The 15,618-nt window shown below is 44.1% G+C and overlaps 1 protein-coding gene across 4 annotated transcripts in view; it reads right to left on the minus strand.

The window, feature by feature from the left end:
- The window catches only part of PIP5K1B (phosphatidylinositol-4-phosphate 5-kinase type 1 beta), a 314,990-nt gene that overhangs the window by 81,189 nt on the left and 218,183 nt on the right, over positions 1-15,618 (minus strand). For all 4 annotated transcript variants that reach the window (XM_047829493.1, XM_047829491.1, XM_047829492.1 and 1 more), the window contains 5 exons: positions 10,919-11,130; positions 9,262-9,345; positions 9,092-9,140; positions 5,464-5,548; positions 1,902-2,057 (listed from right to left, as the gene is read on the minus strand). In XM_047829493.1, coding sequence (XP_047685449.1) covers positions 1,902-2,057; positions 5,464-5,548; positions 9,092-9,140; positions 9,262-9,345; positions 10,919-11,130 — 586 coding nt within the window. The remainder of the gene's footprint in view (positions 1-1,901; positions 2,058-5,463; positions 5,549-9,091; positions 9,141-9,261; positions 9,346-10,918; positions 11,131-15,618) is intronic.

Below are 15,618 nucleotides of genomic sequence, written 5' to 3' on the forward strand. Positions count from 1 at the left end.
GCTCTAAGAAGACCAGCAGTGTGGGAGGGACAGTGCTGGTGCAGAGGTGCTTAGGAAAAGGGAGTCACAGCTGCCACAATGCCACAAACTGCAGCCATCCAGCCAGAGACAGGAGCAAGCGCATTTCATTAACTCTTTTGTCGATATCACTATATCTGGGTCTGAGCTGGTTTCTAGGGAGATGAGAAAAGAAAGAATCCCAGCGTGGAACATGTGGGTAAGTGCTGCAGGAGGGGAGGAGTATCACCCTGTCCTAGTGACTCTGAGGAAAAGAAAACCCGGAGAAGACAGTTAATCTTTAAAGAAATTTTTTTAAATGTTTATTTGTGAGAGAGAGAGAGAGAGCAAGACAGAGTGTGAGCAGGAGAGGGCAGAGAGAGAAGGAGGCAGAGAATTGGAAGCAGGCTCCAGGCTGTGAGCTGTCAGCACAGAGCCCTAGGCAGGGCTCGAACTCACAAACCATGAGATTATGACCTAAGCCGAAGTCAGAGGCTCAACCGACTAAGCCACCCAGGCGCCCCTGGAGAGCTAATCTAAGTAGAAGAAATTTTCAGGAACTGCTGGGATTCCCAGAAGAATACATAGATTAAAAAAAGTCGAAACTGTCACTTCCTCTTTAACAATTAGAAAAGGAAAACACCTAATCAATTCAAGAAGACAGACAAAAAAGTTTGTGATAAAATTCAATACGCGTTCCTGATAAAAACTTTTAGCAAACCAGCAATAAAAAGGTACTTCCTTGACCCGATTATGGGTATCCAATACAGCAAACTTCTTTCTCAACAGTGAAATGTGAGAAGCCTTCCCTTTAAAATCAGGACAAGGCAAGGCTGCCCAGTCACCGCTTCTATTCATCACTGTACCAGGAGTTCTAGCTAGCAAGTGACAAAGGAACGAGCAAAGAGGTGAGGTCTAACACCGTAGCAACAAACCGCCAGAAAACCCACATCTTCAAAAGACACCCTTTGGAAAGATAGAAAATACGGGTCTACACCTTAATCCATTTGAGAAGAAATCTAACAAAAGGTAGGGATATATGACAAGCAAGAAGAAAGTTCTAAAACTTTTATTAAATTCATTAAAGACCTAAATAAGTTGGTAATTCATTGTTACAGTGTGTGTATATGTATATGGGCGTACATAGAAGCATATAATGTGTGTGTTTGAAACACACACACACACACACACACACACACACACACACACACACACATTATACACATGCACAGAACAAGGTCCAAGTAGTAAAAACACAAAGATGTTCATATGTGTCACCTCCAGGTAGTGGGGTGACTGATCCTTATTTCTGAATATCTTAGTGTATTTCTAACATTTTTACCTTAAGCCATATATAATATTGTTTACGTGTTTAAAAAATTTATAGTAAGCGAGTCATACTATAAGTATCCTTTAGAAAATTCATTAACACAATTTGTGTCTTTTTTTTTTAAAGTAAGCTCTACGCCTAATATGGGGCTTGAACTCATGATTAAGAGTGGCAAGTTCTACCTACTGTGCCAGGCAGGTGCCCCCAGGTCTTGTTTCTGAGAGCAGGTATGTTCTAATGTTTTTAAAAAAAATTTTTTAACGTGTATTTACTTTTGAGAGACAGACACACAGACAGAACCTGCACAGGGGAGGGGCAGGGAGAGAGGGAGACACAGATCCGAAGCAGGCTCCAGGCTCCGAGCTGTCAGCCCAGAGCCTGATGCGGGGCTCGAACTCAGAGCTGTGAGCTCATGACCTGAACTCAAGTTGGACGCTCAACCGACTGAGCCACCAGGCGCCCCTCTAATGTTCTAATTGTTCTATTGTGAATCCACATCACCTATATAAATAAAATCAGAAGAACTCCTCCCCCCGCCCCCACTTTTTTTTTTTTTTAAGTTGAATGTCTTTACCTTCCTCGTCAAGGCTGCTGAAACTCTGCCCCTCGGTCAGCAGATCCCGCTTCTCATCCTTCCATTCCTGGCTAATTGAGGACACGATCTCTTGGGAGGTTGCCTTCAGGGCAGCGATGGAGTTGCACCGTTTTTTAGAAGGTGAGGCCTTCAAAGCTAGACAGGAAGGACAAAGGAGTGACAAAGATACTTCCTGTAAAAACACATTAATATTTTTAATTAAGGTTTTATTTATTAACTTACTAGTCATCATTTGAGGAGAAAGAAAACAAGAAACTTTGTTTTACATACACGAGGAAAGGGAGACAAAACTGTTGGCGTTTGGGCAATTTTTTTTTGTCCGCAGTGACTTGACTTCGATTACAAGGGCCTGGCGTCCATGCAAACTGGAATGCCTCTCCAGATTTTGAAGGTAAGTCTCACCCGAGGTGAAATTCAAATGTTTTGAGGCTAAAGGAGAATTTCTCTGCCTCCAAGCAATGTTTTCCTAGTGCTAGGAGGAGGTCGGGTGGGTTGGTAAACGCAGATGGTAAAGCAAGGAGAATTCTCATGACCCTGGTTTTATTAACTTGGGACTAGGAATTTCTAAACATGCCAATGTTTAATCGTATACTCAGGAAGCCTAATTTAGTCAAGTTACTTCGGGTTGCTTTCTTCTTTTAAGTGACTTTCCACTGAAACTTCCTGCCCTCTGGGTCTTTTCGAGGTCACGGCTATATCAGATGTACCGTTCACTCCTGACCTTTGTCCAAACAGCATTCTACAACTTCAGAAGTGTGTTAGGAACCCGAACCAGGGCAAACGGACTTCGCTATCAATCCTGCTCGCTGAAGGCTGTGCCTGTACTTCGGCTACGTCACTGGGAGCTGTTTTAGCCGCAGCCACACCATCCCCATCTCTGTTCAGTCCTCGTTCCAATAATGCTTGGCTTAACGCAGTTATTAAAGAATTTCCTTGGAGAGGAGGAGAGAAGTTGCGGCTTGTTTATGCCTTGCCTGAACTGATTTTTGGCAGTGTCTCTCCACCTGTGGAGGTTTGCATGCAGGGGTGACCTGACAGCTGATGCATTAGAATAATTGCGTCTGGCCTTGGGAAGCTCAGAGCTTAGATTGCAACGCTCATCTGGGGCCTGCCCGTAGGCAGCTTGCAAGAACTTAATTGGACAAGGACTTTGGGACACACAAATGGGGAAGAATGGTGGGCATTCTCTCCAGTTCTGGAGAAGGAAAAGTCTTTGTGTCTTGTGAGCAGTCTTATAACCATAATCATACGATCATCGTAATAAATAACTTTTGTAGAGGGTTTTAGGGTTTGGAGACTAACATGACACTCCGTATCTCAAATTACCCACGCGGTTGTCTGAGGGAGGCAACGGTTGTCTGAGCCCTTTTATAGGTCCAGAAAATGAGAGCTGAAAAGCTGTGACCTGCCCAAGGTCACAGAACGAGAAAGCAGGAAACCCAAGGTGTCTTTCTTTTCTCTGAAGTTGTCTTAAGCGGTATTCATTTCTTCGCTCACTAGCTTTCTATTTCCTGGCTGACGTGAGGGGGAGAAGAGATAAAACCAGACCTGGGTTTTCTTGGAGGGGAGGAAATTTTGAATGTTTAAAAACTGATCAAAATGGATTTTATTGGAAAATAAGTGGCCCAAATAAGTCACATTTACCTTGACTCCTCATCCTATGAAGACAATGGTGACACCTGCTATCTAGGTGTGAAGGGATTATGCGCACTGGCTTCTGCTTTAAGGTTCTGTCTGCTGACTTTTTTTTTTTTTTATTTTAAAAAATTTTTTTTTTAATTTTTTTTTTCTACGTTTATTTATTTTTGGGACAGAGAGAGATAGAGCATGAACGGGGGAGGGGCAGAGAGAGAGGGAGACACAGAATCGGAAACAGGCTCCAGGCTCCGAGCCATCAGCCCAGAGCCCGACACGGGGCTCGAACTCACAGACCGCGAGATCGTGACCTGGCTGAAGTCGGACGCTTAACCGACTGCGCCACCCAGGCGCCCCTCTGTCTGCTGACTTTTATGAACCTTCACCTCTTGTCTTCCAACATAATATTTTAAAACTTTTAAGTTGGAGGATCTCAAATGTGGTTCAGGGAGTACTAGAGGCTCCTGAGACCCTCTTAGAAGGTCTTCAATGTTAAAACTATTTTCAGGGGCTCCTGGCAGGCTCAGTCAGTGGAGCTTGTGACTCATGATCTTGGGGTCATGAGTTGGAGCCCTACAGGGCTGTAGAGATTACTTAAAAAAAACCAAATAAAATAACTAAAAAAACCTATTTTCATAACAATATTAAGGCGCAATTAGCCTTTCTCACTCTCTAATGAGTTTTCTAGATGCCACAGGACCTCTAGCCACAGACTGAATTCAGAAGCTGATGGGAGATTCTAGATGTCTCCTATTAAGCCAGAATTGGGGCTTTGAAAAAATGTAAAATAATACCACTTCTCTCAGTCAATTATTTGTTTTAGAAAATATTACTTTTCCTAATTATTACTATTATTATTATTTTAATGTTTATTTCTGAGAGAGAAAGGGCATGAGCCGACAGGAGAGCCCAATGCGGGGCTCGAACCCACGAACTGTGAGACCATGACCTGAGCCGAAGTTGGATGCTTAACCAACTAAGCCACCAGGCATCCTTCATGATTATTTTTTATGTGAAATTTTTGTACCTTTTTGTTGAAACTGACCTTTTTTACACGGAATTTTTGAAGTTGTTACTTTTTAAGAATTAATGAATATTTAAAACTTTCCTTAATTTTAAATTCTAATATGCTAAGTAGTGATATACATAGCCCCACATGTATAAATGCTTTTTCGGGGTCTTTAATCACTGAAAAGAGTGTAAAGTGGCCCTGAGGCCCAAAGATTTGAGCACTGCTTTTGGTGAGAGTGGATATACTTGTCTTGCTGCTGATGTCAGAGGAAAAGTCTCAGGTTTTCGCCATTGGGTATGATGTTAGCTGTGGGTTTTTCATGTATGGCCTTTGTGATGTTGACGTATGTTCCCTCTGAACCTACTTTGTGGAAAGTTTTTACCATGAATGAATACTGTACTTTGTCCAGTGCGTTTCTGCACCTGTTGAGATGATCGTTTGGTTTTCATCCTTTTTCTTGTTAATGTATCAGATTTTTATATATTCCATTAGCATTTGTTGTGAATTTACATATGCAAACCAATGAACCATATATACGTGTGTGTGTCTGTGTGAATAAATCTATGTCTATAAGGACTAAACGTACCTTTAGAATATGACTTTTATTGTACATATTATTCCATTAGATTGTACCATAATATATTTAATACATCATATAATCTGTATAATACAGGACTGGATAGTTAGGCAGTTTCTAATTTTTTCCACAATAAGACTCTAATGATTATGGCATCAGTAAATTGCTGGTAATTACATAATTATTAAGTGATCACAGCTTTTGGGAGATAAATTAGTCCAAACCTTCCACTAAAAATCTTGGAAGGATACACACCAGAAAGTCAGCAAGTAAGTGCTAAAAGTAAAAAAAAAAAAAAAAAATTCTAAGAACCTTACCTTGAATTTTCTTGAAAACTCTGGAATTCATAAACTTTAGAAATCTGTCAGCATAAAAGCTTGGTCGATGAACTGAAACAGTATCCTGAAAATACAAATCAGTTATCACAGGTTTATCTTGCAGTTCATTTTAAGCTAGAAGAACCATCTATTCAATCAATCGGTTCTCTGTTAAGCCCATGTCCTTAACCAGAAGGTGTGGATGTTGAGAGCCAGAGAAGAGCAAAGTCTTGTGACCTGTGGTGCCCAAGAGTCAGGCTGCGGAAGGAGGCAAAGACAATCTGAGCAAAGATTGTGGATGGGGCTGGGGAGAGCTAGCAAAAAGATGCTGCTTTATAAAGCAAAACATGTAATAAGCTGATTCTGATTGCACTGTGTGCCATGTGGGGCTTTTAGATTCTTTGTTTCACACGTAGGCAACGAGCACCTCAAGTCTCAGCTGAAATGAAGGAGAACGCTTTGAGTTGGGGACAAAAACTGGGGACATAGACGCCCGGGTGGCTCAGTCGGTTAAATGCCAGACTTCGGCTCAGGTCATGATCTCACGGTTTGTGGGTTTGGGCCCTGCGTCGGGCTCTGTGCTGACAGCTCAGAGCCTGGAGCCTGCTTCAGATTCTGTGTCCTCTCTCTCTGCCCCTCCCCTGCTCGTGCTCTGTCTCTCTTGCTCAAAAATTAAGCATTAAAAAAAATTAAAAAAAAAACTGGGGACACAAATAAGCAAAACAACCCTAATGGAAAAATGGCATCTAGGTCAAAAAGGAGCACTGGTTTTATCTCCTAGTAAAATGGTGCAAAACACGGGGAAGATTCCGAGGGGACACGGCTGACTGATGACCTCCGTTATGCTGAATTATCCACTAATTAGATAGAATTGAATTGAATTAAACTGTTAACTCAATTCTCTCATGCTTGGCAGGAGTCTTCAGGGCTGAAGGGGTGTTTTATTACCCAAATCCAGGAAAGGAGATGGATGAAGAAGCGAATTCTGTATGTTTATTCAGTGATCATTTACCTGCTCTCCAAGATATACATTTCCAGAAACAAATTAATGTTCCATTTTGATTCTAAGTTTGTGGATTCCAATAAAAAAAGGTTCTAAAAGTTTAAATTTAGATGGTATAAAGTGCCCGCTCCAGGCGTGGAGGGAAAACCCCACACTGGACCAGGGGTCTGGAGACCTGGTTCTGGTGTTAGTTCTAACCTTAAGAAGCTGTGCGATCCAGGAGAAAGGCAGTGTTTTGGTGCCTCCGTTTTTTTTTTCATCTGTGAAATAGGGAATTACATGAGGCATAAGGTAATTCTGTAATTAGCATGTAATGAAGGACAGCACAGAGGAACCTTCTTTGGCCAAGGTCCCCTAGACAGTGATGTTGCAGACGTCGTGGGAATTTCCTACTGGTTTTTTTTTTTTTTTTTTTTTTTTTAAATTTTTTTTTCAACGTTTATTTATTTTTGGGACAGAGAGAGACAGAGCATGAATGGGGGAGGGGCAGAGAGAGAGGGAGACACAGAATCAGAAACAGGCTCCAGGCTCTGAGCCATCAGAGCCTGATGCGGGGCTCGAACTCCCGGACCGCGAGATCGTGACCTGGCTGAAGTCGGATGCTTAACCGACTGCGCCACCCAGGTGCCCCTTCCTACTGGTTTGACGTGCGCTCCCCCAGTACTCTGGCAGCTCCTGTCTGAAGTGGACACATACTCACAACAAGTGCATAAGATATTGAGGAATATCTTATGGTGCAAGATGATGAAGACCCAGACCTTCTCATTCCAAGAGAAGCTGGGCTGTGGTTCTCTTTTGGTATGAAGGAACATTGTTTAAAGAAGAGGCACGGTTGCAAATAAACAAAAGTGAGTCTTATTTACCGCTTATAATTCCACAAGTAAACAATCAACACAGAGAGTCTCTTAAAAAAAAGAAACCACCACCAAAACACGGAAGATATATTTTGACTAGACAAAGGTAGGGGCCTCTTAGATGCATCTGACCAGTTGAGTACTAGGCCATTCAGATCAGAAATCTTAGTCTGGTGACAGGGAATTAAAGTTGTCTTAGGAAACAGAAAGGGAAGGGCGTTTGCTGTTTTCCTTTCCATGTTTAAAGCATTATGCAGTCTTGGGACACCTGGGTGGCTCGGATGAACATCTGACTTTGGCTCAGGTCATGACCTCGCAGTTCGTGAGCTTGAGCCCCACATCAGTCGGGCTCCCTACTGTCAGCCCAGAGCCCACTTAAGATCCTCTGTCCCCCTCTGTCTGCCCCTCCCCTGCTTGTGCTCTCCCCAAAATTAACAAATATTTTAAAAAAGGCATTAAACAGTCTCTATTTTTGTCAGCTGGAAGGGAGAATATTAGTCCGCCATCTTGGCCTTTAAACAAAAGGAATCTTCGATTTAAATAGTAAGCCTACATTTACTTCTCAGAAGCAAACTTGTGAACCTGTTGTTTACAAGTGCATTCTGACAAAGCCCATTCCTCAGCCTGGGGACAAAATGCAGATCTTTCAGGCAGAGAGGTTATTACCAGCCTTCCACAGAAGTGAGGAAGTCAGTGCTCTTTTCCAATAAAGGAAGAGAATAATCTCTATAATTTATCTTCTTTCAAAGGAAAGCAGCTGCGAACATCTTTAAAAAATGTGCGAGCAAACCTCTGCCCAATATATTCTGTGGTCAGGTTATTAACTGAGGGAGGCCGAGGCCAGTAAATGTTCCATCAGTAGCAAAACTTCGCATGTAACACGTAGATAGGAACGTGTCTGTGTACTGAGTGGGGAGGAGGGAGAGGGGGAAGGAGAATACCTCTGGATAATTGATTGTTTTCTTTTCTTTTCTTTTTTTGATTGCTATGCAACTCTGGGTCTAAGACACCCTCACACCGTTCAGTCTTAGTCACGTACATCCGTAAAAACTTGTATGTTAGTTTTCACTTCTTCTGTCTTTATTGTGCTCGGCATTGTGTTGAACACGACAGTGTATTATTTTATTTAATCCCTGCATTAGCCCTATGAGGGCTATTACTATATCTCTGGTACAGATGGGAAACCAGGCCCAGGGAGGCCAAATAAACAAGCAATGTGACTGGATCACACGGTGAGTAAAGTGGTGAATGCAGGGTTCACATCCAGGGCTGTGTCCCACCGAAGTCAGGCTCAGATCGCTCCACAGCTTACTCCGGTGAGAACCGAGAATCTCATTTCAGTGGTCCTCCTGTTCTTCCCCGTGGCTCTGCAATCAGTCTCCCTCCCCCTTTTCCCCAGCATCCTCTTGTAAGAGGGTCCTGGAGATTTGACATAGAAACAACACATCCTTTTAGGGCACTTGGGCGGCTCAGTCGGTTAGGCAACCGACTTCGGCTCGGGTCATGATAGCAAGGCTCATGGGTTCGAGCCCCGCATCCGGGCTCTGTGCTGACAGCTTAGAGCCTGAGCCTGCTTCGGATTCTGTGTCTCCCTTTCTCTCTGCCCCTCCCCCGCAGACCCTCAGTCTCTCTCTTTCGGAAATAAATGTTAAAAAAAACAACAGAAAAGAGAACATCGTTTGGTCTGGTGATGTGACTTCCTACACACACGTTGAAGTCTGAGAAATCAGAGAAATATATAGTTTAACAAGGAACATGGTAAGTCACTTACCCCATCATAAACAAGCGCTTTCCAGGAATGTTCTAACTTCTTCATTAACCTAAATGTAAACAAACAGAAACAAAAATGAGAATATAAAATCACTCCCATCTGGTGGATTTTCAAAGCCTTTTGTTGATTTACGTTGAAATAAGTAAAGGCTTCTTCCCCAAATTACTTACCTATATGATTGCAGAATGTCAATAATGCCCATAAACAAAAGTAGTTTTTCTCCCTTATGGCTTTTAGCTGGAATGCCTCCCATTCTGTTGATAGGGCAAAAGACAGAGGATTTTACAACATATTAGGAAGTGGACATCATTTCTAAAATAGACTAAATAAAAATGGACAACTTTAAGAATTCTGGACTTGCTTTCCTTTTCTCTTTTCTTTCTTTCTTTCCTTCCCCCCCGCCCCTGGGTAAAGTCTTCCTGGGAATCCAGAATGATGTACTTCCCCACACAGGAGAGTGAAACCAGAGCTGTCACCTCTGGACAGCTGGAAGAGAAGAATCCAAACAAAAAATTCTTCCTATTTTAAAATTGCAAGCACGAATTTTCAAAGTATACTGAAATACTGCTTTTTATTTCATTTTTAAAAATGTTTATTTGTTTTTGAGAGGGAGACAGAGCGAGCGCACAAGGGAGGGGCAGGGAGGGAGGGAGGGAGGCCCAGAACCCGAAGCAGGCTCTAGGCTCTGAGCTGTCAGCACAGAGCCCAAGGCAGGGTTCACACTCACGAACTGTGAGATCATGACCTGAGCCAAAGTCAGACGCTTAACCAACTGAGCCACCGAGGTGCCCCAAAACACTACGTTTTAAAAAAGCAACACTTTTATATATCTACTGTGAGATTTTAAATATACAAAAGAACCCATTCCAAGGATGCCAAGGACCTCTATCAGCATTTGGTGCACCTTTCCAGGGGAAACGTATGTGTATATGTCTTTATTAGCCTGCAAAAGCATTTAAGTTAGCATATTTTACAACTTGCATTTTTCATTTGCTAAACAATGTATATTTCCTCATATTCAATGCTAATGCGTTTTTTAATGGCTGTGTAGTTCACTATACTGATAGAGAATAATTGGTTTAATTGATTGGACATTGAGACAGATTCATAAGAGAGGAATTTTTAAAGCTTTAATACGTATGGAGCTCCTTTCTAAAGGTGAAATATGCCTGTGATTTAGTCATTGTTGGAGACTCCCAGAAGGCAGCCCCTTATGGCCTAGGAGAATGATGCCCTTCCCTTCATTCAGTCTCCTGCACAGCTGGTAAACACGCATGACATAGGCAACCATTTCAATCGCTTTCTTTGGTTGTAGCTGTTTCTGTTAGTCAAGAAGCACTTTCTCTGTGCCAACTAATCCTGCAGTTACCATCACATCTGGCTGAGGCCAAGAGACTACATCTGCCAGGGTACAGGACCTACAACAGCAGAATCTTTTTATGTGGATAAGAAGCTCTGAATTGTGAACGTAATTCCTGTCACATGTTTGCTTCAACGCATGTTTATTCAAATTCATAGTCTCCTGTCGCGGCGCCTGTTTTGAATATGCAGTAAATAGGGGTAGAAACGTTTTCAGCCGCTGTTCAAAAATGGGGCCATCTGAAACACTGAAACCGCGTGCATCAGAGAATGATAATGACCCAAAGAGCTGCTACTCCTCTAGTCATCCGCAGAGGAAGAGAAATGAAGGCTGCTTGATCCATTTTAGCACCAGATAGGAAGCCATTCTCCAAGAGCCACCAGGAAAGGAACATGACTGCATTTAATTACCTCACCGATGTGGGCTGCCCTGGCCAGGAGGGTGGGCAGGTAGGTGACCACACTTACGTGTCCGGGTTCTCTGTGATGATCCCGTCTCCTGGTTTCCCTGGACCCTGGATGGATTCCATTGCTGTCGAATAGAGGACCTTCTGCATCCCCGACCGTTTAGCATCAGGCACGTTTTGTGAGTTCTCCTCTTCTTTCTCTTTGAGGGAATGGTCCAAGATGTGGATTCCCAGCAAAAGGCTATAGTCCATGATTTTGAAGCTTTCCAGCACCTGAGTAAGAACAAGAACCAGCAGGCCAGTCAACTGAAATGGCTCCTAAGTCTCATCTGGGGAGGATCAGAGAGCTCTAGATAAGCAGACACACGGCTAACAGAGGAAGAATCAAAATAAAAACATTTGAGGTTGTTATTAGGTCCTGTTTAGTAAGGATTATCACAATGGCTCCAAGATGATATTTTTTATGCAAATTGAAAAGAAGCACATCTTTTCCTAACCCTTCATAAATGTTTCACCCATAACATTGATTGAAAACTTCCCACGGGCCAGGTTCTAAGTAGGTCACCTTGGATTCAACCCTCACACCTCTTTGAGTTAGGTACTATTATTGTCTCTATCTTACAGATGAACAAATCGAGACCGAGAGAGAGGAAGTGATTTGCTCAATATCACACACTTCATGAGTGGTGCTGTCGGGATAGGAACCCGGGCAGGCAACTCCAGCAGCCACACTCTTCAGCACGAGGAGCACAGACACCAACAGCTACTGGTCTCTAGAATCCTGCAACCTCCTCAGCGTGAAGACTCAGCTGGAATGTGTTTTTGTTTGGATTCTGTTCTCCCAGTCTTGACCTTGCTGGAGTTCGGTGGTCTCCTTTGGAAAGTGTGTCTTTCAAAGCTGCCATTCGGTTCCCTGTACAACTGTTTTTAAACTTTTTAAAACGTGTTTATTGATTTTTGAGAGAGAAGAGAGAGCGAGCGAGCACGAGTGGGGTAGGAGCAGAGAGAGAGAGAGAGAGAGAGAGAGAGAGAGACACCCACATAAAATCCGAAGCAGGCTCCAGGCTCCGAGCTGTCAGCGCAGAGCCTGACGCGGGGCTCGAACCCACGGACCGCGAGGTCATGACCGGAGCCGAAGTTGGACGCTCAACTGACTGAGCCACCCAGGTGCGCCCCCTGTACAAGTGTTTTTAAAAATTAGGATCTCAAAAGCACCTGGGTGGCTTAGTTGGTTAAGCGTCAGACTCTTGATCTGGCCCAGGTCTTGATCTCATGTTTGTGGGATTGAGCCCCGCATCAGGCTCTGTGCCGACAGCATGGAGCCTGCTTGGGATTCTCCCTCTCCCTTTCACTCTCAAAATAAAGAAATAAACATTTAAAAAAAATTAAAAATAAATAAAAATAAAAGTAGCAGAGGTCGCCAGACAAAGGAGGTAGAGGTGCTCTGACAGGAAAATGGCGGGAGGTAAGGTCAAGGGGAGAAGCAGTCAACATGGCTTCCCAGCGTAGGTGGGGCTCTGACACTCAGGATGCTTCCTTAGTGGAGGAAGAGTATTCAGGAGCGCATGAAAATGGGGCATTTTCCTCCATGATAAAGTTCTTCTCCTTGTGGTTTGTACATGAATCTCCTGTACAGCAGGGTTTTAAATGCCTGGCGTTTCTCACACAAAGCTGTTTGGGAAATCAAAAAAGCCCAGAAATTAAGCCAAGCCTGCATGGCAGGACGACATGATAACCCGTCACTGTACCCTAGTTAGGAACCGCCTCCGAGGATCAGAGTCTATAGTCATTGTTTAACCAGAGACAGAATACGCAGCATTTCTAAGGCTTCTCATTCCCCCTCGGCCCAGCTGCTTTTTGATCAGACATTTATGATACAGGGAACAGGGGTCGAGCCCGAGGATTCAAACACCTGTGGCTGCCGCTTCATGAATATCATCTGTCACGGGATTTGTGAACTATGGCACAGGAGGCCTTCCAGAAATACGGTTATCCCCGGGTCTCGTACATCTATGCCATCAGTGAGGAAGAATGAAAGGGGCTGTACATGAGCATCGATTATTCAGAGTATCATTTGTTCATCTTACGGTTTACTAAATTAAGAAAGGAGGCAGGCAAGGGGCGCCTGGGTGGCTCGGTCGGTTAAGCGTCTGACTTTGGCTCAGGTCATCATCTCACGGTTCGTGGGTTCGAGCCCCGCATCAGGCTCGGTGCTGACAGCTCAGAGCCTGGAGCCTGCTCCGGATTCTGTGTCTCCCTCTCTCTCTGTCCCTCTCCCACTTGAGCCCTGTCTCCCTCTGTCTCAAAAATAGATAAACACTTAAAACAAAAATTAAAAATAAATAAATAAAAAAGAAAGGAGGCAGGCAAGAGCTGAGAGGAAAATCTTACTATTTTAGAGGTTTTGGCCATGGAACTTTATAACCCACGAGATCAGAGAGTGGCCTGACAGCAGTGTGGACCGAGCCTCCCTACCCTAAGAAGAAATGGAGGCCAAGATTGGAGGAGGCGGGAAGGGTGGCAGGAAAAGTTCCTCACCACTGACCCAACGTGTGAGCCTCAGACTCACTGGTCGGTTCCCCACGGAGGTTTATCGGTGCCTTACGCCCCCACACGGTGGCACGGAGCCACGTAAGCAAACAAGACAGTTGGGCATCACGGTTGCCAAGGACCCAGCCTCTTGAAGAGAAACCCTGACAGATACTGGATGCTTTCTTCAGACAGCAACAAGGGCACAAGGTCCTCGGGCTTTGCAATTCTCAGCCACACCGTAAGGATGGCTGGGGAACAGTGCCCACCCACGTGCACTTGCACGGCAATCGCCACCAGTCTTCCCACTGACATTTGTCAGCGCGCACGCGTCCGGGGGAAGGACATAAAAGGTAAAGAGTGTGGCCTAGGCAGCTTACATCACCCCCCTCTGCCTGCTTCCTCCTCTATAAAGTGGTGACAATAATGTTATATACTGTATGGGGTGCTGTGTAAAAATTCAACACGGACATGCAGAGAAAGAGCCTAGGAACGTTCCGGGTTAACTGCCTGCGATCGTCATCCTGATTTTAAGTCATAGTGACTCATTGCTCACACTAGTGTGAGAGATGACAGACGTCATCTCGGAAGTAAACGCCCTTAACCTTACACTTCTGAAAATAAAAATGCACAGAAAGCCACCGAAAATACAACTGTGCGCTCAGCCCGCTCACCAGCGCCCTTGTGGGCCTGGTCAAAAGTTCTGGGTTGAAGGTCGACGAGGAAAAGATCAGCCGACAGAACCGCAATTCTGGTCAATGGGTATAAAGCGATGACCACACGATCCGTCGAGGGGAAGAGTCCTGATTTTGGCGGGCAAAAAATCACAGCCTCCGAACTACCCACTGGTAAAGGTCCCCTCAGGGCGGCAAACTGGCTTCAAAAGCAAGTGCTCATCAGACCGCGAGACAACGGTGTGAATGTTCCTGGTGGGCATCCAGAGAGGTAAAGTGAGAGGCGGGAAAATGGGAAGGTAATCGTGACACCATCATCTTTCTTTCTTTGTCCCTGCAGAGCATCCACAAATTAGCTGTGCCTGTTCAAAAGCTTTCCTTATGAGACATTTTTTCTTATATTTTCAATGCCACGTACAACCTATACAGTTGACAGGCCAAAGAGGACACGTGCACTTTCTAAGTGACACAAAGTCAAGCTGGGGTCCAATTTGAACCCCTGATGCTGTAAGTGGCCAAGTATCTATCTGGTTTACTTAAAAAACAAACAAAAACAAGCCTCAAGGGAGAATTAACTAAGAAAAAGCTACATGTAAATTTTAATTAAAAAAATTTTTTTTAACGTTGATTCATTACTGAAAGACAGAGACACAGCGTGAGTAGGGGAGGGGCAGGGAGAGGGAGACACAGAATCCGAAGCAGGTTCCAGGCTCCGAGCTGTCAGCACAGAGTCTGACTCGGGGCTCGAACCCACGAACCGTGAGATCATGACCTGAGCCGAAGTCGGACGCTCAACCGACTGAGCCACTCAGGCGCCCCTACACGTAAATTTTTAAAAGTGAATCACTTTTCCCTGTACTCCTAAACTGGATTGTTGGCAGTCCCTGAAGGACCCTGAACTGTCTTGAGGAGGCCAGGCTCCCGCTTTCAGAGTGAAAGGCTTAAAAAAGATAAGTTCTATTCCCATGTGTGGGAAGTTGGCCATGATAGTTAGATTACGGGTTAAAGTCACCACTTAAATAAAAAAAAATGTTAAGGAAGGAAAAGATAAATACGCAGGCATGTATTTTAAGTCAAATTCAAAAACTTCCGTAATGAAAAATCCTGGGAACAGATTTTAGTCACGTGCATTGCAGACCCACATCAATTAGGAACAAAGTCGTTGTTATGCATATCCTCCTGCTTCCTTAATTAAAGGAATCAAATATATCTGCCAAAATCTTTGCATGTGTGGGCTTTGAGAGTGTGCAACATTCTGCAACAGGACGGACACCCATCAGTCAAGTCTGTCACTCAGGCGCATTTTTTTTTTTTTCCAGATGTTTGCCTGACCTGGCTGTCGCTGGGGGATCCTGTGCCCGTGCGGTTGCTGTGCAAAACTCAGGCTGCAATGCAAACACAGGTGCTTTTCTGTCTAGCTTTGGCGAGACTTTACTTCCCCACTTGTAAAAAGAAGAAAGCAGGACTGATTTCACAGACGCGTGTAAAAGCGAAATCAAGACGGAGTATCGTTAACGCTTTTATTGCCAAAGTCAGATTGGCTTCCCCCTTCTTTCCC

This window comes from Prionailurus viverrinus, chromosome D4, assembly GCF_022837055.1.
Source record: "Prionailurus viverrinus isolate Anna chromosome D4, UM_Priviv_1.0, whole genome shotgun sequence".
NCBI classification, from domain to species: domain Eukaryota; kingdom Metazoa; phylum Chordata; class Mammalia; order Carnivora; family Felidae; genus Prionailurus; species Prionailurus viverrinus.